Genomic DNA, 21590 nt, shown 5'->3' on the forward strand with positions numbered 1-21590 from the left:
ATTTAATTGTATGTAACTATATACGTATCTATCAGTTATATAGTTAGGCTACATATAAACAGTAACTTATTTCTGACTGATAATAAATAGATAAACCTTAGAAAAACGTAAATGCAACTTGTAAATTTTGTAAGACTTGAAATTCTGTAAAATAAAAAATAAAAATGCATATAGCTATAGGCATCTATTTATTGTTTATATAGTTAAATATAACAACCTGTAAAATTTTAAACCTTTTTAAAATGTTATTTTGTAAAGAATGTTAAAGAATACATTGTAACTACACAAACCGTAGATATCTATCTATTAGACCTCACCATAAAGTCCAGATTAAAATGCTTCATATTTGCCGCAAAAAAGCTTTAAAATGACAAAGTCCCAAATTCAGTCCTCTAAAACACTGCAAGATGGCAAATGAATGATGTAATGGTGAGTCTGGGTATCCTTGGTGGCACATTCAGAGACATTAAATCAATAACGCTTCATTATTGATAAGGCCAGTGATCCATCTGCAGGAAGTTCAGGATCCATTAACGTCTCATCTTACCTTCAGCCTCCCTTTACCGCAGTTCTCCTCTGAGACAAATACAGAAGCTGTACAGACCTTGACCCTCTCCAACAGAAGGTTATACTTCACTAGTAACTCAGCCAGTCAATGGAAATGATCTCATAACTGCTTAAAGAAAAAACAAGCTTGTTATAGTCACATATTAAAGCATGTCCTTATTTCAAGAATGCAGCATATAGGTGTATAAAAATATATATCATGCACTCTCACACACCAATAACATTAGAAAAGAACCTAAAAATAAGATTAATGTCCTTTTAAAACAGCAATAAACAATGTAGGTGGAATTGCTTGCTGTTTAAGAGGTTTGAGTAAAATGTGCTTGCCTTAACCATCTTAATCCATGATTTTGACCTTGGGGACTGCAGCAGATCCTGTCCTGTATGATCCTATCATCACCGAATGCAGTACATTCATTTCTAAACTCCCAATGGAATGAAATTCGTCACCATGACATTAGACAACATCTCTTCACCATGGTGTCATTTATTGCTCCCAAGGGGTAAATTGCTCAAGCCTGAAAACATCTTTTACAGCATCCACTAAGCATTCAAGCATGTGTTTTGATGGTTATTTGGCTTTACATGGGCTGAAAGGCACCTTTAGCCAGGCTTTATTTTTGCTGGGTGAAAGACGAATACACTATTGCTGTACAACAAATCGCTGCACGGCAATTAAACATGCATTATTAAGTTGTTAAATGTAACCAACCCCATTATCTTGCACTGTTTTACTATATGTTTAGAATTGGCTACTAAGTGAGAAAAGGATTGCGATTGTTTATTTATTTATTTTTTTTAACTAAAGACTAATTTAGAGCTCCCTTGCGCACACACACACACACACACACACACCATTTTCGAAAAATAAGCTTTGAAAAGGGTCATTCACAAATCATCATGGTTATGAGGTCAGAACCATGTGGAAATGAACATGACCACCTAGTTGTTTACAACCTATTCTGTATTCAGCAATCATAACATAATTTAACTATAGAAATCTTACAGGTGAAGTAGCAAAAACAGTATGTTTGATTCTAAAGGTCAGAGATTTTGGTACATAACATTGATTATCAGGGTAAGTGGACGTTTGGGGGGGGGGGTGCTGGAGTGCTGGTGTAGAAGGGTGCTTTCTAATGTACGGTTCATTGTAAAACAAGAGCAATGCTGAAAATAGCATTTGGCCTTTTATGTAGGTTTTTTTTTTTTTGGAGAAGCCCATTTCAGCCACTAAATAAAGATAAATTAATGAAAAATCTCAGAATTGTGACTTTTTTTTAAATTAATGTATTAATAAATTTTATTTAATTATTAATTATGAAGGTAGAATTGTAAGATATAAACTTTTAATTCTTTTTTTCCCATGCATAATTGTGAGTTTATATCAGGCAATTCTGAAGGAAAAAACAACAACCTGCAATTCTGAGAAAAAAGTCAGAATTATATGATGTAAATATTATGAGCAAAACAGTCACAACTACCTTTTTTTTTTCAGTGGTGGAAACGAAATCAGAATCTGTTTAGCCATTAAAACATCACACTGCACTTAAATGAACAAAAAAACACAAGAAATACATATACTGCAAATATACATGACAAACGTCTCCTGCTGCATCAGATCCAGTCAGCATCTAGATCTTCATCGTCTATGACAGACGAGCCGAACAGTGAAAAACCTTTGAGGAGTCCTACAGGGCCTCCGGAGCCCAACTCAAAGCATCTCCTCTTCTTTGTAGCATTCTCTCCGGCTTCTTCCTGTCTGTCGGAGGGCTCTGTCCTCATGTTGCCCGTCTGCACAGTGGTGGCCTTCGCATCTGTGGTTTTATTTTTCTTGGTCAGTGTGCTTGTGTTCTCCTGGTCTTCAGAAAGCGGGTTTGCTGGCTCTTTGTTTGTACTGCTGTTTGTAGCTGGGACTGTTTTATCACCAGGCTTTTCCTCAGATGAGCCCGTAAAAGAGAATCTTGAAAGTTTGGCCAGAGTTGAACTGGCCACCTTCACCTTTGGGTGGTCTGTCTTTGGTGGGGATTGTGGGTGTTTATAAGTGTTGCCATTCTCCTCACCTGGAGAGAGGCTGTTGAGTCTGGACAGCAGCTGTCGTTGATGATTAGTGTCCTCAGACGTCCCTTTCTGAGCTGTGCTTACATCATTTAAGACCAGAGAGGAAACGTCTTCTGTTTTATTGTTGGTTCCTAGCCGGGGTTTCTCATAAGCTCTGCTCCCCTCTGCTGGACGACATGAGCTTGACCGATTCTCACTGTGGGCCTGTGTTTCTGGTATCTGAGGTGCAGCAGGTTTCGCTCCCTCATGCACCGCCACTTTGCCACTTGTTTTCGCAAACGACTGACCGGCATGAGTCAATCTCTCTCTGGGCTTGAATGTGAAGGTTGTGAGTTTGCTGTGTAAATCCTCTCCGCTATCGGCTCTGATGTCAGGAGGACTGGTGGTTGTGTTTTTTCTTTTTGAGGGTTTCTTCCTCGTTTTGGGTGTGCTGTGGGAGAAAATATCCTCTAAATCGTCACCTGTCTCTCCTAAAACTCGTTCCTCGCTCAGCAGGAGGGATGCTTTCATGTCTTTCAACCGTTTGGCTCTGAGCTTTTTGAAGCCCTTTTCCACAACAGCCTCAACCAGGGATGGATCGTCATCCTTCTCCCACACAGAACCCTTGCAGCGCATGGAACGGTTGTTGCTAGGCAACACCGTCGTGCCACCCAGTGTAGTGGTGGCATTCTGTGTGGAGGTAATGATGGAGGAGGTGTGAACGATGGAGCCGGTTCCAGTCGCGCTGGATAAAGAGTGGAACCAGTCCAGGCTGGGGTCTGGATCAGTGGTCACCTCACCATTACTGTGATTCTGACCAGTTGGAGGCTGACTGGTGTGGTCACTACAGGATTTGGTCTCTTTAGGGGAGTATGGTCTTCTGCTATCTAGCCTAAAGAGGAGCACAAAAGAGGTTCTTAGAAGGAATCTCAGATCTTTAAAGGGCTCTGATTAATTTTAGGCATGTTTTCTATGTGCAATAAAATATGGAAGTCCATTTCTGCCACTGATTAAAAAAAAAGAAAAAAAAAAGAAAAAAAAAGGTAATTGCTTTTTATCTCATAATTCTGACTTATTTCTTACAACTGCATGATACAAACTCACAATTGACATTTTTCACAAAGCTATGATATATAAACTTGAAATGGCAAGTTATAAAGTCTGAATTTCGAGATATAAATGTGCAATTCTGAGGAAAAAAGTCAGAATTGTGATTTGATATCTTAGAATTCTGACGTAATATCTCGTAATTGCAAGTTTATATCATGGAGTTCTGAGAAAAAAAAAAGTCTGAATTGTGAGACGTAAACTAGGGGTGGGAGAAAAAAAAAATCGATTCTCTTCAACATTCTGGATCGACTTAATCTAAGTAAGTACCTTTACTACATATGAACCTAAATAATAAGTACAATTTATATTATATTAAATACTATTTTGTATTTAAACATACATATTTTATCATGAATAATACATATTAATACAATTCTCTTTTGTATTTGATAATACTTTCTATTTATAGTACAAATTAAATTTTAAATGTATAATTTTTACCTTGAAAGTCTTTTCAGTTCTTTCTGCAGGATATCAGTCAATCCCAGCCTCTCAAGCACAATCTCACACTGTGTTTTATACTGTTCACAGGGGTCATCAGGAAAAGAGGTGTGTAGAGCGCTCACATTTCCAAGAAGAGCGCCTCCCTGAGGCAAACAAAAATATGTTTCATAACAATTTAATATAGCTTCCGGATGATGAAGTAGTAATAAACAAACCTGCATGGAGCACTCCATAACAGACACCACAACAACCGCATCCTCTACGGTCACTGTCTCTCTGAACATCAGCCTGGCATGAGCTGAAACACACAGAGAGATGAGCATCAACTCTGATGAGATGAGCATCAGATATTATGCTGCATGTGAGCATCTGACCCTCAGCGAGACGGCTGAGACTCTCCAGCATGCGGATGGTCGTCCGGGCGGCGTTCCGGCTGTCGCTCTGTCTCTGCAGCTGATAGTAGCGGCTCAGGATGGTGTTTGCTTCCTGTGTCATACAAGGCTTAAGCGTCTTGATCAGACAGAAATAGGCCCTCATCTTCTCCATACTCCATAAACATGAAGACGCACTCGGCGCTCCTGTGGGAAAAACACGAGGGGAGAGAGTTGAGAGATGTTTAGATAAATATTTTATAAATATTCAACAAATGTCAAGTCTGCTGCTTCACCATTAACTTCTAGTCGGTATCAAAGAGTTTCTCAGCCAAATGAGGGGTGAACCAGCCCTCAAGGGGACAGGTTTTCCTATCAAAGTGGCATCTCTTGGGAAAATAACCAAGTCTGAAGTAGCAACAAATCCCATGAGGTAAGCAGGATCAGCAGTCAGGCTGGATGGGAGGGGTTCGGATCCAATAATACATCAGATGAAACCTCACAAACTACATTTTTTGTATGTCATGTACAACAAAAAAATGCACTATGAGCTAGGCATCGAGTTAAAAATGTGAAAAAAAATATTGAAGGAACCTGGACATGATTCAAAGGAAGGGGAAAAGAAGGAAATTTTGTAGGGATCATGGCCTAGAAATGCAAAGGCAGGTATAATCTACAAAGAATATTATTTAAAATAGTTAATAAATATTATATATATTTAATACTTTTAATAAATACAATTATAAAATATTTCATTTAATTACATAAATAAGTATATAAAATGCTATGTAAATCGAAATATATGATTATAAGCCTAAAAATTTAAAATGTGCATCCAAATATATAGTTAGAATATATATTTGGAATGGAATAATTTTTAATGTTTAGAATAATTATACCTTTATATTTAGGATTTTCAAATATATATTCAAATTTCATAATATAATATAATATAAAATAAACCTACTTTGAAAACCCCTGAGATGACCAAAAAAAGACAAACCTATATTTAAATGTACAAATATATGTATACAAGTAGTCACCCTTGAAGTGGATCAAAACTTTTCATTTTTTCAAGTTGTCCTAAAACCATGCAAAAATGCATTCTTGTCTTAGGACAACTTCAATTTTTTTTTGAGCCACTTCAAATGTTGACTAATGTGTGTATGTGTGTGTGTATATATCTATATCTATTGTCCCCTCATTTGTAAGTCGCTTTGGATATAAGTGTCTGCTAAATTACTAAATGTAAATGTATTCAGATTTTACATCAAATGCACCTACTTTGAAAACCCCTGATATTACAAAACAAAAGGATTTTTCTCTGGGACAAACCTTTGTTCTGCAGGATAAATGAGGAGATTATTTTGTCCCATTCTGGGTTTTTAGTATCCAGCAGAACCAGTACGAGGTCAAAGCGGCTCAGGAGGGGGCTGGCGAGGGCCACGTTCACAGAAACGGACACATTAGGGTCATACTGCCCCTTTGGGTTTGTAGCTGCCAGGATGGTGGTCCTTGTGTCCAGTTTGCACACCATTCTACAAAAGAAGAACATGGGATATTTCATGTGATGCTCATACGCTTTTAGTTAATAAAAAAACAAAATGCAAGATGACATTATTTCCCCCAGCACTCACCCGGCTTTTGCCACGCTGATGGTTTGTTGCTCCATGGCCTCGTGGATGCTGGTGCGGTCATGTTCTTTGATGCTGTTGAATTCATCGATGCAGCACAGACCTCCATCAGAGAGAACAAGGGCTCCTGCCTCCAGATGCCACTCTCCAGAGTCCTTAACAGCCGCCACTGTCAGACCTGACCAGCATTTCACAATGATACAAACAATGATGCAACAACAACAATGCTCTTTGAACAGAAGAATGAATAGTGCTTAGTATGTGCCAAAAATAGGAAGTGTATGCAGCAATCTGAAGTGTACAACAACAATAACTCATCTCTTAAATCATGTGGACCCATCAAAATTACCCATCAGACACTGCACACCACATGAGTACTACACAAAGTTTGGTTCTGGCTTTATTTAGCTTTTATTTCTTCACAAATTTTAGGGGTTTTGAGTAGGAAGAATTTTACTATTAATTTTAATTTAAATAAATACTCTACCACTAGGTTTTGAGTAGGTATAATTGTTTTTATATTTTAAAAAGAAATGTGTTATGCCCACCAAGGCAGCTTTTATTTAATCAAAATACACAAAATTTATGAAATATAATTGCAATTGAAAACAGCTATAGTTACTTGAATATAATTTAAAATGCAATTTATTCCTGTGTTGCAAAGCTGAATTTTCAGCAGCTCCAGTCTTCAGTGATTGTCTCCAGTCTTCACATGATTCTTCAGAAATCATTCTAATATGCTGATTTGGTGTTCAACAAAATTTTTATTGTACTTTTTTTTTCTTTTTACATATAGAATGTTTTTGTGAAAACCATGTTAATTTTTTCATGAGTCTTTGATGAACAGAAAGCTTCCGTAATATTATAAATGTATTTACTATCACATTTGTTTGATTTAATTTAATAATTTAAACTTATGTATAAACGTATATTAGCTCTGGTTGTATACTGCACATCTTAAATGTGCATACAGAAATTCTGCGTACTGTTGTTCACAGTATAAATACCACAGATGAAAGATGAAAATTCTGTCATCATTTACTCACCCTCATGATGATTCAAACCCATATGAGTTTCTGTCTTATAATGAACATTAAACTTGTTTTGAGGAATGTTGGTAGCCATTGACTTCCATAATAGTGAAAAAACAACAGAAGAAAAACAAAACAAGTTTGGAACACCATAAGTACATTTTTTGTGACCTATCCCTTTAAGCAAAGTACCATATTAAGTCGCATCAGTCCAAAAATACGTCATGATGAGGAAAAAAACATATATAAGCACTGGACTATAAGTTGCATTTATTTAGAACCAAGAACCAAGAGAAAACATTACCGTCTCCAGCCGCGAGAGGGCACTAAATGCTGCTCAGTGTAGACTACGGGAGCACTGAGCAGCATAGAGCGCCCTCTCACGGCTGGAGACGGTAATATTTTCTCTTGGTTCATTTATCTCGATTCATGTCAAATTAATTTTGATAAATAAGTCGCACCTGACTATAAGTCGCAGGACCAGCCAAACTATGAAAAAAACTAACATTCCTCTAGAGCGCTGATTGTGAACGTTAATGAGAAGGTGATCTGAGGTTCAGAAGAGCGTGTGAAACCTGCATTAGTAGATCCGATTCCTGCAGTGAGCACAGAGCGTGGTGTAATCTTAGCTGCATACTTCAGAAACTGTGACTTCCCAGTGCCTGGATCCCCCACGAGCAACAGATGAGACTCTCCTAAACAGAGCGCAGACACTTTTCAAGCACACCTCTGAACTCTGTTTCACGTTAAGTCTAAATGTCAGACTGTCATTATGTGCAATGTGAACGCATACCTCTCACCTTGGTTCCAGATGCATCTATTCTCTGTACCCCACCTGCCAAAACCATAGCAACAGCCAGCTTGACGACGTACATGCCGAACACCTGAGGGCAGAGACTCATCAAGATCTCATTCCTGCCTTCAGAATGTCAAGAGAAAGAGAGACAGAAAGAATGAATAAGAAAGACATATTTTATGATTCATAAACCCATTACTAGGCCATTGCTTCTCTATTTTTTCCACCACTTTTTCCAACATCAATGAGAAAATCATGCATTTGACTGTTTAGAAAACACTTTTGCTCAAAAAGCCACATGATTGAGGTCAGGGGCGGATCTAGAAAAATATTGATGGGGTGGCGAGAAGGGGGCAGGAATTTTTGAAGGGTGGCAACATATGGCAGACGTATATATACTGAATTTAGTCACAGTTATCACAGATTGATGATAAATATATGTGCACACTACAAAAGGACAAAGGCTATAATTTACAAACTTAATCTCATGCAATAAATGTCTTGCATTTGAAACAGTTCATATAAGGAATAAGTGACCATACCCCATAAGCACCATATTAATTTATTTTATAGTCTCAAGGATTCAGAAATCATGCAAAAGGAAATTAAGCAGTTTTACTATGATAAAACCATGGTTTATTTTTGTAAGGATTGTGATATGCACGTTTTTTGTTGAAGAAATTATAAAGCCTGTGTCATCTATAGCAAAAAGGTGGCCAAAAATGAAAGATTAAGTGAATATTTGAATGAAATGTTTGGTCAGAAGCCTAAACAAGGATTTGATTGTCCTGTAAGTGTAACAGCAGCAATCACATGGCATTTGTAATAACATGTATAAATAGTTTATTTTGTATTTGCCTACATTATGTAGATCTTGTTTTGTATTATGCCTACATTTCAGTCTGTTCGGGAATTCAAAGTGGATTCGCGAATCATTTGTGTCAGTTATGGGGATCGCGAATCATTTGAGTCAGTTTGGGAGTTCGGAGCGGGATCGCGAATCATTTGAGTCAGTTCGGGAGTTCGGAGCGGGATCGCGAATCATTTGAGTCAGTTTGGAAGTTCAAAGTGGGTTCGCGAATCATTTGAGTCAGTTTTGGGATCGCAAACCATTTGAATCAGTTCGGGAGTTCGGAGCGGGTTCGCGAATCATTTGAGTCAGTTCGTGAGTTCAAAGCGGGTTCGCGAATCATTTGAGTCAGTTTGGGGATCGCGAATCATTTGAATCAGTTCGAGAGTTCGGAGCGGCTTCGCGGATCATTTGAATCAATTCGAGAGTTCGGAGCGGGCTCGCGAATCATTTGAGTCAGTTTGGGAATCGCAAATCATTTGAATCAGTTCGGGAGTTCGTAGCGGGTTCGCGAATCATTTGAGTCAGTTCGGGAGTTCAAAGCAGGTTCGCGAATCATTGGAGTCAGTTTGGGAATCGCAAATTATTTGAATCAGTTCAGGAGTTCGGAGCGGGATCGCGCTCATAAATTTTCAAATTGGCCATAACCTTTAATTCTTTGCTGCCAACTGGGGTAGCAGCAGTGCTTTCTTTCAGGGTGACATTTGCCACCCTATGCCACCCCGGTAGATCCGCCCTGATTGAGGTATTATTCATGGTTGCAGGACAAACGATACATGATGAGTTACATGACAAAGTTTGGTAATTGCAGTTAGAAATTCGTTCAAAGCCCTAACTCAATAGCCCTATAAGCAATAGTAGCCTAACACTGATAGAGTGGTCTCAGGAAAACACCACTGGCAACAGATTACAGCACTGTTTCATGACCTAATCAACTGAACTTCCTCTACAGGGATTATAATTGAGTTTATATAGCAATAAGAAAGAGAAAAAATCTTTTAAATGCTGAGAGGACGTGGTATTAAAAATGCCATATCGTTTATTTGTACTACTAGACTGGTTTTCCAGATTCAATATATTAAAAAAGACACCAACCAGCAATGGGGTCATGTTTGTGACTGTCCCAGAAATCTTCAAACTCCTTCTGGATGTCTTCCAGCACTAGTGCAGTGCTAGACTGCTCATTGTTGACCTCGATATAGTTTGCTTTCAGCACAATCTCCACATCACAGCGGCAATCCAGAAACATCGGCTTCCAGCGCTGACACACAACGCCATACACTGTGATGTCATCGCCTGCCAGAAACATAAGTGGGGGAAAAAAAAGAGACATGATTTTGCCCTGAAGAATGTTATTATTATTGTACAAGTAACACATCATATGATGCAAAACTTGTTTATATAATATAAATATATATATCGTTTTTATTTTATAAATCAAAATAAATTGAACGTATGTAAAACAAAAATTCTACAACAAATTGGATTATTTACAATGTTATTGTTATTGCACTGAAGACAATGACTGAATAAAAAACAAAAAACAAAAAAAAAAACAGGAAATTTATGTCGGAATTCATTCATGAGAAAATCGTAATAAAGCCAGTCTTGTACAACACAGTATTAAAATCCCCATGGAATCAAAATGGACTTTATTTACTTTATTAATGCACATTGCTAGTCTTGATGTTTACATTTAATCCATGCAAGTTAATCCGCTGAAAAAATATTTTTGTCTTGGTAATCTTTAATCAACATCTGAACATTTCCTTCCGCTCTGGAATGGCACTCTTTCTCTGATGACATCAGTTTAGGTTGCTATAAGTGAGAGACGGGGATGAGGAGCACAACAATAAAACCACTATTCCTCTAAAACCTCCATTCAATATTCAATATAAACTGAAAATACGTCACTACACTGAAATAAAGTCAGCAACAAGTAAGTAAGTAAGTAAGTAATTTTAATTTATAAAGCACATTTACACACAGCGCAAAACTGACCAAAGTGCTGTACAATGAATAGCTAAAAAGACAATCAAAATAACTACAATCAAAACAAAACAACTTCCGGTTCACACAGACTTGAACTGTGAACAGGACTGGACAGAGTAATTGAGTGATACAGATATCAGTCCTGCACTGTCAAATTATTTAAGCCAGTAAATATATGTATAAAATACAGACTGGACAGCATTTACCTGATTTACAGCTGTCCACAAGATCGTCCTCCAGGACGATGAGCATAGATCGAGGGATACTGCCCACTGACAGTTTCTGTACCTGTTGGTGAAGGTGCACTGGTCAAGAAGATTATACACTTCCAGATACAGAAATAAACACTCTTTTTTCTTAATTGTTTTATAGATACTTTTTATATTACATTTACATATTATTTTACATAAAATGAGTTCAGTTTTATTTTAATTACATTTCATAAGATATAATTAAATTATATTATTATATTACTTATAATTATAATAATATTTTATTTTAAAGGGGTCATCGGATGCCCATTTTCCACAAGTTGATATGATGCTTTAGGGTCTTAATGAAATGTCTATAACATATTTTGGTTACATTTTTCAATGGTAGTGTAAAAAACACCCTTTTTACCCTGTCAAAATCAGATCTGTTTACAGCTAATGAGTAGAGATGCACCGATCCATATTTTAATCAGCCATTTTTCCTCACGATCGGCCCGGATCAGTGTCTGGATGATCAGTCTCACTTTTATCGAGCCGATCCGATGATCCCTTTAAATAATTTTAGTTTATGTACTTATTTTATTTAATATCATTTTCATTATTATGTTCTTTTTGGAAACCCATGGCATAAAGTCTCAGCCATGGAGATCAAACCTACAGACCGATGATTGAATGTCTGGTGCACAAAACACACAAAAACACTATGGAAGATTCAAAGTCATCACCTGCCGAACCCCATCTTGGAAGAAGAAAGCCGAATTGAACAATTTATTTAGCACCAGGTTGCTCCAGGGTGACTGTACATGAATAAACAACATCTCACCTGCTCTTGGATTTTGATCTCCTGGTAGTCCTTGCAGGCGGCCGGAGGGGCGTCACTTCCTGACAGGCAGGTGAATTTGAAAGAATTACATCCTTCCTCATTGGGGCAACTGGTGGGTGGAGTGAAGGTGTAAAACTGCTCAAAAGAGGCCTGCATGGAGAACACGTGCCTGCATTTATTGCACATGTAGTCTCCCTCATACTCCAGCACTTTAGTCACACTGGTGCGGATGACCGTGCCCGTGACGGACAGGAAGTGACCCACGTCTCTAGCTTTAGGAATGTGATCTCTGGTCAGCTCGGGACACATAGGTAAACCTAAAAACATGTAGTAATGAAAGAAAGCCATATATTGAATTGGAACAGCATGAGTGAGCAAATGTTGACGACTTTTGTTGTTGTTGATTATTTCAAATTAACCAGCAGGTGTCAGTGTTATTCCACCACAGCCTTCTAGGGCTCATTTCTGAGAAATTCGGTCTCCTACAGCTAGATGGCGCTACATGTTCATGCAATAAAAGTTCAAAAGCAAAGTTACAGTCTCTTGCATAATGAATCAACTCTATGTGCATTCAGTATTTGAATATGACCTGGCCCGGCATGGTTGCATCATAGAAAAACATAAAAGAAAGAAAGAATCAAAAACGTCAAAGTTACTTAGCCAATAAAACTGCATTCATTTCTTCTTTCCCCTCTAACCACAGACACAGACTGCAGTGGCTACGGAGAAAATGGGTTTCAGTAAAGCGTGTTTATTTGGATGAGTCACGTCTGCAGGGCTACAGATGAAGAGCGTATAATTACAGGTGACGGCAATCATCTCCTGCAGGACGTGAGAGAAAAGCACTTGGCTTCGACACAATGCAATACGATCCATCCCACAGACCTCAGGGATCAAACAGAAGCCTACACGTCACCTAAAACAATCTTCACACTCTTGCTGTCTATGTCAGTCTGCTATTTCTAGATAAATTGATTAGGGCTGGGCGAAACACTAAATATTCATGAGATATTCATGATCAGGATTTTGATTAAAAGTGACCATCGTGTTTCCCAAATATATTGCCTCATTACAAGAACACAGTTTTTTAAAAGCACAAAACAAAATTCCTGAGAGAACTATTTCCATAGCTAGAGTCAGCTAGGCTTATTTTTTTTTTTTAATGGAACAGCAGCTATGATTTAAATTTCTGCAACACAAACAGTATTCAAAAGTTTGTACTTCTATAATCACTGAAAATGAAAAATGTACACAGAAATGTAAATTTTTTATGCATTTCAGATTTTCTCTCTCTCTGTATATATATATATATATATATATATATATATATATATATATATATATATATATATATATATATATATATATATATATATATATATATATATATATAAAATTTTGGAATACTTAATGAAAGATTCAAGCTTTATCTTGCAAGATTAGCAAGTTTAGAAATTAATAAGTTGGGAAAAAATATTAACAAATTCTAAATGACCGAAGTTTTACAAATACATTTAATAATTAAACAAATTATATACTCCATAATAATTATATAATATTTATCAATTACTGCATTTATACACATTTCATATAAAGCTATAATTATATATAAATGTAATAATTATGTTTTCAGTAATTTCATGTTTTACTTAAAGAAAGATATTCAACAAGATTAGTTGAGATTAGACACGACTATTTACTTATATTTAAATATTTTTTAATAGCATTTATTTACATTTTTTCATATTTTCGGTTTTCTTTGTTGCTTGTCATAATTGTAAGTGCTGCTATTTTTTATTATTGCTATTATTTTATATATTAGTATTTAGTTTAAAATTATTTTTATTTTAGCTCTAGTTTTTATGTCCATTTTAGTACTTTTAGCATTTAGTAATGTTAAAAAGTTGTAACATTGCCAATTTATTGGTAAAACATTCGTTTTCACTAACATTTTATATTTACTAATAGTTTTTTATCAGATAATAATTACTAATAATAGGATCACTAATATTTAAGAATAGTTATAATAATTACTTACTAATAGTTATTATTACTACTAATAATATTAGGATTACTAATAATAGTAATAATATTTACTAATAGTGCTTACTTATATTACCATTATTTTAAAATAGCATTTATTTTTTTATTTTGTTTTTATTAGAAACATTTTGTTAGAGTTTTCATTAAATCTTTTGTTATGTGCTGTTGTCATTTTTATCATTACTGTTATTATTTTTATATTTTAGTATTTAATCTTATGTTTTGTTTTAGTTCAGTTTTTATTTATTTCCATTTATTTAATTTTCATGTAACTTATTTCAGTTGGCTGCCAAGGCCACATCTGATTTCCTATTTTATATTTTATTTCAGCTTTATATCAAATGTACAAAAAAAGGTGTTTTATTTTTTAGTTAAAGATAATAACCCTGCCACCAAGCACAAGTCTGATTGTAAATTATTACGGTAGTCGACCACTTTGAAATGTTTCTTCAACAAGTCATTCATTCACACCACATAGTTCCGCACATTTTTTTTCTTAAAAAATTCCCCTTTTACCTTCCACAGAAAATATACCCATTAGTTTGTCAATACTCTATATAATCCTGTTTGTGACGAATGAAAATCTCGAATCTTGAATACAACTGCATACGGTTCAAAGCGTCATGAGTAACTGCTGAAAGAGTTTTTCATGAAATATTCCTTTAAAGCATTACTCAGCTGTTCTTTCCTCTGACAGCCAATGTGTCTGTCTGACCTCTCACATGAGACGTTCTCTCTCTCTCCTCAGAACCCGATCGATACCCTTCCTGCAGAGCCCTTGCTCCTCTTGTTGTTATATCATGCAGTGTTTGCACTCACACCTGACCAGCTACTCAAAGCTCCATCTGATCACCCTCCAGCGAGCCAACATCCCGACGCATAACAAGACTGTTGTAACAGAGAAAACACATCAGCATATCCTGCAGGTTATACGACACTAGATCAGAGGAAGCGACCATGATAACAGATAACGGTTCGCGGCAGGACAAACGAGCTGTCTGCCACGGTGTGCTGGGGTCTAATTGCCTGTAGAAGGAAACAGCCTCTGTGTTGCATTGACAAACTAATAGGGTGCGAGACTTCAAGAGTAAATGAAACAGGCAGTCGGAGGCACAGCACAGATCTACCAGTGACACAAAGAGAACAGTCAGCCATACACAAGCCACTTGTGATCACGCGGAGCTACAAGTCATATTGGAAAAAGAGGAATAGTTTAATGTTGTGCACAAATAGGCCTAATAGTTTCATTTGCTAGATCTGCAATATTTATAGCAAATACTTTAGTCTAGACATCTTGGAGTATAGATACAGCATTACTTTCAGTACCTGGACAGACAGTCGGTAACACTTTATCCTCTTAACTGTCGAACCCACTTTTTGATCATACATTTCCAACTTAAATTGAAGAACATTTTGAATACTTCGGAGCATAGACTTAAGGTTAATCTCATTTTAAAGAAGACAATTGGCAGATTATTGTAGAAGTGAAAACAGTTCTAAAAATTACATGACAAAAAAGTTTAACCTTATTAAATATAAAATGTTAAATTATTTTCACTAATAGGTTGTTTATATATATATTTAAAATGCTTAACTGATCTGAAAGATCTGTTATTGAGAATTAAGTAAAAAATATGTATATACTTGTATATGGACTATAATGATATTTTACAAGGAAATAATCCTGTAATTATGTTTTGATACTTTAAAATGAAAGATTTGATTCAAACTTTATTGTACAAATGATATTAGTTTAGATTAGAAAATTGTTTCGAATGAGTAAAAATTATAAACTTAAATTTTAAATAAAAGGTTTTATAAAACTTGTATTAAATATTATACAATCATCATATACATTTAATATATATATATATATATACACCCACACACACAATGATTAATAAGCATTTTATAAGGCAGCAATTTTATAAAAATTAAAAGATTTAACTATTTAATGAAAAACATAATTCAACAAGATTAGCTGACAGTAGAAATTACTTTATTTACAATTAAAACAAATATAGTACATTTACAAAACTGAATAATAAAATGGTTATTATAGTCATTGTAAAGTGTTACTGATTAATCTTACTATTATTGTTCTACCCTATTTTTTCCATTTTTTAATGTTGATTCGGAATATGTAGTAGTTTTTCCCTTTTATTTTTCCCAAAATAATTTAACGATTAAGTTTGTAATTCAATACCACTAGCTAACAGAAAAAATATTTCCCAAACAGGTTTTTAAAGTTTATGTTATTGGTCTGGAAGTTGCCCAAAAACTTTAAGAAACCTTGTTAAATCTTTGTTGTTGAGTCCTGAAACAGGTGTCGGTGTAAAAGAGTGGACGCTCTTACTCATGCTTACCTGATATACGAACATGCAGATTGTGTTTGAGTTTGAAACTCTCCTGCGTTGAGGAAGAAGACTGAGATATGGTCTGGGCTACTCTCTGCAGAGCATTGTCAAATATAGGCAGCACCTGGCTGGGGAACGCATTGAAACACTCTCCAACCTCCATATTGTCCTCAAATAAGGTCATGGCATTCACTACAACAGGATAGTGAGCATCTTCACTGGCCTCCTGGAAGATCTGTAGGATGTCATTCTTGTGGTGCTCCATCACATAAGTCTCAAACGCCAGTCCTATGAAGGACACCTGATCCGGACTGAGCATCACGTTCATCTGAAGACTGAACCTGACCACTCAGACATGAAGTATTCTGCAAGAGAGCAGTGGATGATGGTCTGTAACGTTACATAAATTGCAGTTCAGCTTTTCAAACCCTTGCTTAATCATACACTTGTATCATAGTAAATGGAGGTTTCCGCACCTTTTAACAAATGTATGACATTTTAAGTCATTTGCGATTACTAGACAAGCCGGTTTTGTAAAAGTAGTTGAATGAATTACTAGAAATTAACTGGAAAGATGTATTGACTATAAAACTTCCTCACACAATTTATCCCAAATATCTCAAGGTTTTTCATAAAGATGAATAATTTTATAATGCTAAACTGATCTTTAGTTCATGTTCATTTAAAAGTATAAATTAAAAGTTAACGTTACATGCTTTCTATCTTAATTTCTATTACATTTACTCTTTACATTTTAACGTTTTGAAAAAACTTAAAAGACACCATTCAAACATTATGCAAGTACAGCGAGACTAGCTTAGAATAAATTACTTCACTTATAATTAAAACAAGTAAATATAATAATAAATCATAGCGATAATGATAACCCTTACACTATTAATACGCCTTTTTAAAAACCTTTTTTTTGCACTTGACAAAGTATTTTATGAAACCACAAATGTTTCATGCATTTTTTAAATTAACTTGAGTTCATAAAATTGCATGAATAATGATTATACAAGATCTACAGCTGTTTAACAGCTCACGTGGTCTTTATATAACACGCATTCCGCAAGCGTTCAAAACAAAACATTTCTCTGCGCTCATTACTCTCTTGAGCAAAATTTTGCAAACAATAACAATAACGTACAACAAAAATATTTTCTTCCCTACAATTCTGTATTTGACATACCTGGATGGGTGAACAGTAATTATATGACCTAACAACATATGGGTGTTTTCTTCCTGTCCGTGTTTTCAGATTTGGCGCTTTATTCCGTAGCTTTCTGCACTGTAGGGGAGGACGTGTAAACAAACTTTGAATTCTAGTTAAATATAACTCATTCTAAGCCATACATAATACTATAAAAGCAGTTTCACTGCATTATGCTTTGTTTAATTTTTGATTTTTGAGTATTTTTTAGTGCTGATAGATTGTAGGGTATGTGATCAATACCAGCTCCCCCGTTTCTGGACTTGGTAGAACCCAGTAAACGGAAAACGCTGCATGCGGAGGTCGATGACGTCGACCGCTAGTATAAAAGTCCCGTTTTTTATATTCAACCTTCTCTTGTTCCTGGCTAAATATTTTACACATAAATGTTAACTTTGTAAGCGTAAACCTCTCTTCTGTATTTTCCTTGAAGTCTTAAAACGTTGTATTTGATTTCGGACTCTTGTAATAAGGAAGCTGTAAAAAATGAATGTATACTTTTATTTTTTTGATTATCTTCAAGAAAAAACACATTTACTTAAATTCTAATTAATGTATGTACAGTACAAATCTTTCACATATTTAAATAAATAAAATGGTACTACAAAAATAATTAGATATTTAAATTATTACAATACATTAAAATGTATGCAATAAAAACTACATTTTAAATATTCGGATTTTAATAACAGCCTTTGTTCTCTCATATGTTAAATTCTGCAGATCATAAACAGTTTATATATTTTTTTATATATTATATATATATATATATATATATATATATATATATATATATATATATATATATATATATATATATATATATATAGTTTATATATACAGTTTATATATATATATAAAACACATAAACTCACCTCTAATCTCCAATAATCGATTTGTCATTATTAGGGTTATTGTTCTTACATAAAGAAAAAGTCAAATGACAATAAAAGTGTTTATTTTTCCTTTTTTCAGAGCAATATGTGTTGATGTATATGAAAATACAGGCATTTTAAATCAAATGTTCTTTTGCTTTCATTTCTTTAAATGGTAAAAGTTGACTCACATAACAGACACACTTCATTAAATGTCACAATAATTATTTATTCTTACGCATACACCAGTAATATAAATATAAAATATGCATTTATTTTAAAATTAGTGAGACATCATTATATCTGTGTTGAGACATCCATACAAACAGTTTAATCCTACCAAAATTGATAATGCAGCTGTAACAAAGTCATTACGGTGGCATTCTAAAATTAGATACAGAGGAGACAATACTGTTGTTTTTTTCTCTTTTAACAAATAGTAATTAGCAGCGTATGCACCAGTCTATAGAAACTGCAGTAAATGAAATGTCAAACATACCTATCATCACTGTAAAAACAACAAACCCATTCACAGTGGGGAGAAAAAAAGACCAAATGAAAGGATGTGTCGTCAAATAATATATCACTTTTTGTTTCTTTTTTTTTTTTTTGGTCAACATGCTCTTTAATTGCAAAGTCAGAAGGAGAAGTACTGCGCGAACCACTCTTGTCTCTGGGGGTCTGGAGAGGTGACGGGTGATTCTTCTCCTTCAGGAGGGCTGAGGAGAAAAACAAACCGAGAGAGACAGAGATAGAAGAAAAACAAAGAAATACAGTCAGAGTTAGGGAGAGAGTTACAACACCACTGCTAACTGTAGTCTGAGCTAAACTACAGCTTCTCTTGATACTGAAAACTTCAAAGCATAGCAACCAGTTGATGGTCTTGTTCATGTGTTTTTCTTTTCTTTTCTATTTTGTGTCACATAAGTGTTTTTTATGAAATTCCAGCAACAGAGTGATCAATAGTCCGTTACACTTGTAAAAATGTAACATATAAATATTTATAAACACTGTTGGGGAAAGTTACTTTTAAAAGTAATGCATTACAATATTGCTTTACTCCCTAAAAAAAGTAACTAATTATGTTACTTAGTTACTTTTTATGGAAAGTAATGCATTACATTACTTTTGCATTACTTTTTCAATATGCTTGATTGTTTTTAATATAATAAGTTCTATTTAGGGTAAATGTAAATGCCCTTTCACACCAAAAAGTGAATAAAGTAATGAATAAACCTCAGGCTGAAGGAAAAGTTAATTCTGTAGAGTAGAACACAGGAGAAGAAGGATCAACACTCTTCACCAATAAGAAAACAATGAAGAACAATTGTTAGTTTATCTAGAGTAATTTTTTGCTTATTAGTATGGTTGAACTGGATCATCAAATGTCAGCAGCAAAGACATAAGTTAATAGAATGGGATTAGATACATTTGTGTTATTTTACATTTCATTTTTGCAGGTTTGCGTCATTTTCTGAGTTTGCATTTCACAGTTTTGATTCATTTTGATCATGAATACTAAATCCGTTTTTGTTTGTGAGTGGGATGAATGAATGCACATTCACCTTTAGTCTAGAACTACAGTAACATCATGTTCACACAGCACACTTCTGTACTTCAGATTCCTCACAATATGGGGACAGGAGACATTTCAGCCAATAAATGAAAAACAAAGTAACTGGCATTACTTTTTTGAAAAAGTAACTCATATATTTTCTTGTAAATTAAAAAATATTTCGTTACTTTACTAGTTACTTGAAAAAAGTAATCTGATTGCATAACTCACGTTACTTGTAATTTTTTACCCCCAAAACTGTTTATAAATATGGTACAAATTATCGTAATATCAACATTCAAAAAACAAAATATTAATTATTTGCTAAAGAAACAAGTTTTTCTCCTCAGACTGTTTAAAAGCTCAGGTCACAGTAACATTGTTTTAATTAATACTTTTGCTCAGCAAGAAATCATTAAATTGATCAAATCATTTATAATGTCACAAGAGATTTCTGTTATGAATAACAGTATGGTATATTATCATAAAATTCTAAATTTAACTTAAATACAGTTTCACTTTGTGCCTATAATTATTCTGCAAAATAAATAAATCTATAGACAGATAGATAGATTTATTTGATATAATCTTTCCAGGAAGCTCATAAACTAGAACTGAGTTTTTCTCCAGGTGAAATGTGCTGGGTGTCTGTGATGTAGTCGACCTCCAGCTCTTTCCAAGGTCTTCTGGAACAGAAGCCGCTTTCAATCCTGATTAATTTAGCCCTCGGGTCAACGTTTACAGAAACACTTTTTATTTGTCCCTCACAACTCTGCTCTTTAAAAGACTGAGACACAAACGTGCCTCTACACTACAGCAGAACATTTCATTTCATCGTTTATTCCGAGGAAGGAATTTCTATAAGCTGCAAGGTTGTTCTTTTCTTTTTCAGGTAGCTCAGCTGTATGGTTGAAATGCTTACTGACTGACTGACTGACATCTGGGCTTCTACCACTGACTCAGAACGTTTGCAGTCTGATGACAGCTGGCTAATGCCTCCTTCCTGCTTCTTAAGAAGAGTGTAACGTCTGGAAGTCTGAGATAGAGGAAAAAGGAAAGAGAGATGGATGGAGCTCTTTTATCTATCTATCTATCTATCTATCTATCTATCTATCTATCTATCTATCTATCTATCAATCTTTTTTATTGTTATTTTAAATTTTTTCAAACAATAACATTCCAACTTCAAAGTCACAGTCAAACGGATTTGTTTGAACTTCAGTTCATTTGAAATCTCCTTTCAGTCAAATTTGAATTGTAAATCTGTATCCTGTTCACACCATTCAAATTCAGGAACTTAACAGGATTCAAAGATATCAAAACCTGTAGCCCCCGATTTAAAGAAAACCACTTAAAGCCAGTTAATCAGTTTTGATCTTTTGAGACATAAATACAGTATGTACAATATACTCTCCGAAAAAAAGGAGAGTGTAAAAACATCAGAAGGTATCTTGTTTCAATTGCAGAAAGACATCAACACACACCTTTTTTCAAGTTCAAGTCCACCGACATTAATCTACTCTCCTGTCTGGTTTGTATGTCAGACAAAATGGCAGATTCAGCATTATGATTGGTTAGATCGGCTGTCAATCAAACTGCTAACGAAAGATCAATTTTGTTCAGTTTAGGAGTACATTAGCATATAAATAGCCCGTAAGCAAACTGTTTTAAAAAAAACAC

General features: G+C 34.9%; 2 protein-coding genes across 3 annotated transcripts in view; both read right to left on the bottom strand.

Annotated features, from left to right (window-relative positions):
• Positions 1–2081: 2081 nt before the first annotated feature.
• Positions 2082–17733, bottom strand: LOC113044660 (DNA helicase MCM9). Of its 2 annotated transcripts, none has more exons than XM_026204825.1 (13): positions 17460–17733; positions 16277–16632; positions 11868–12184; positions 11039–11120; positions 9936–10136; positions 7995–8078; positions 7770–7889; positions 6167–6341; positions 5865–6067; positions 4533–4736; positions 4374–4456; positions 4156–4301; positions 2082–3496 (listed from the first exon to the last, which is right to left on the bottom strand). In XM_026204825.1, the coding sequence occupies exons 2-13, from the start codon at positions 16593–16595 to the stop codon at positions 2182–2184; spliced, it is 3249 nt and encodes a 1082-aa protein (XP_026060610.1). In that variant the 5' UTR covers positions 16596–16632; positions 17460–17733; the 3' UTR covers positions 2082–2181. The 2 variants fall into 2 exon arrangements, with proteins under 2 accessions (XP_026060610.1, XP_026060609.1); XM_026204824.1 differs by having other exon boundaries at positions 7988–8113; positions 17460–17731.
• Positions 17734–18451: 718 nt separating this feature from the next.
• The window catches only part of LOC113044730 (protein FAM184A-like), a 90717-nt gene continuing 87578 nt past the window's right edge, over positions 18452–21590 (bottom strand). Inside the window, exon 17 of the mRNA XM_026204909.1 lies at positions 18452–19074. Within this exon, the coding sequence (XP_026060694.1) occupies positions 18993–19074 (82 nt within the window). The 3' untranslated portion in view covers positions 18452–18992. The remainder of the gene's footprint in view (positions 19075–21590) is intronic.

The sequence above is a fragment of the Carassius auratus genome, chromosome 26 (assembly GCF_003368295.1).
Source record: "Carassius auratus strain Wakin chromosome 26, ASM336829v1, whole genome shotgun sequence".
Classification (NCBI taxonomy): Eukaryota; Metazoa; Chordata; class Actinopteri; order Cypriniformes; family Cyprinidae; genus Carassius; species Carassius auratus.

Coding starts and splice junctions, on each gene's coding strand:
- LOC113044660 (XM_026204824.1), bottom strand. CDS start 16,595: ATGAACGTGATGCTCAGTCCGGATCAGGTGTCCTTCATAGGACTGGCG. Junction 12,185..16,276: donor TCTGCATGTTCGTATATCAG/GTAAGCATGAGT, acceptor ACATGTTTTTAG/GTTTACCTATGTGTCCCGAG. Junction 6,342..7,769: donor AATCGGATCTACTAATGCAG/GTTTCACACGCT, acceptor AATGCTGGTCAG/GTCTGACAGTGGCGGCTGTT.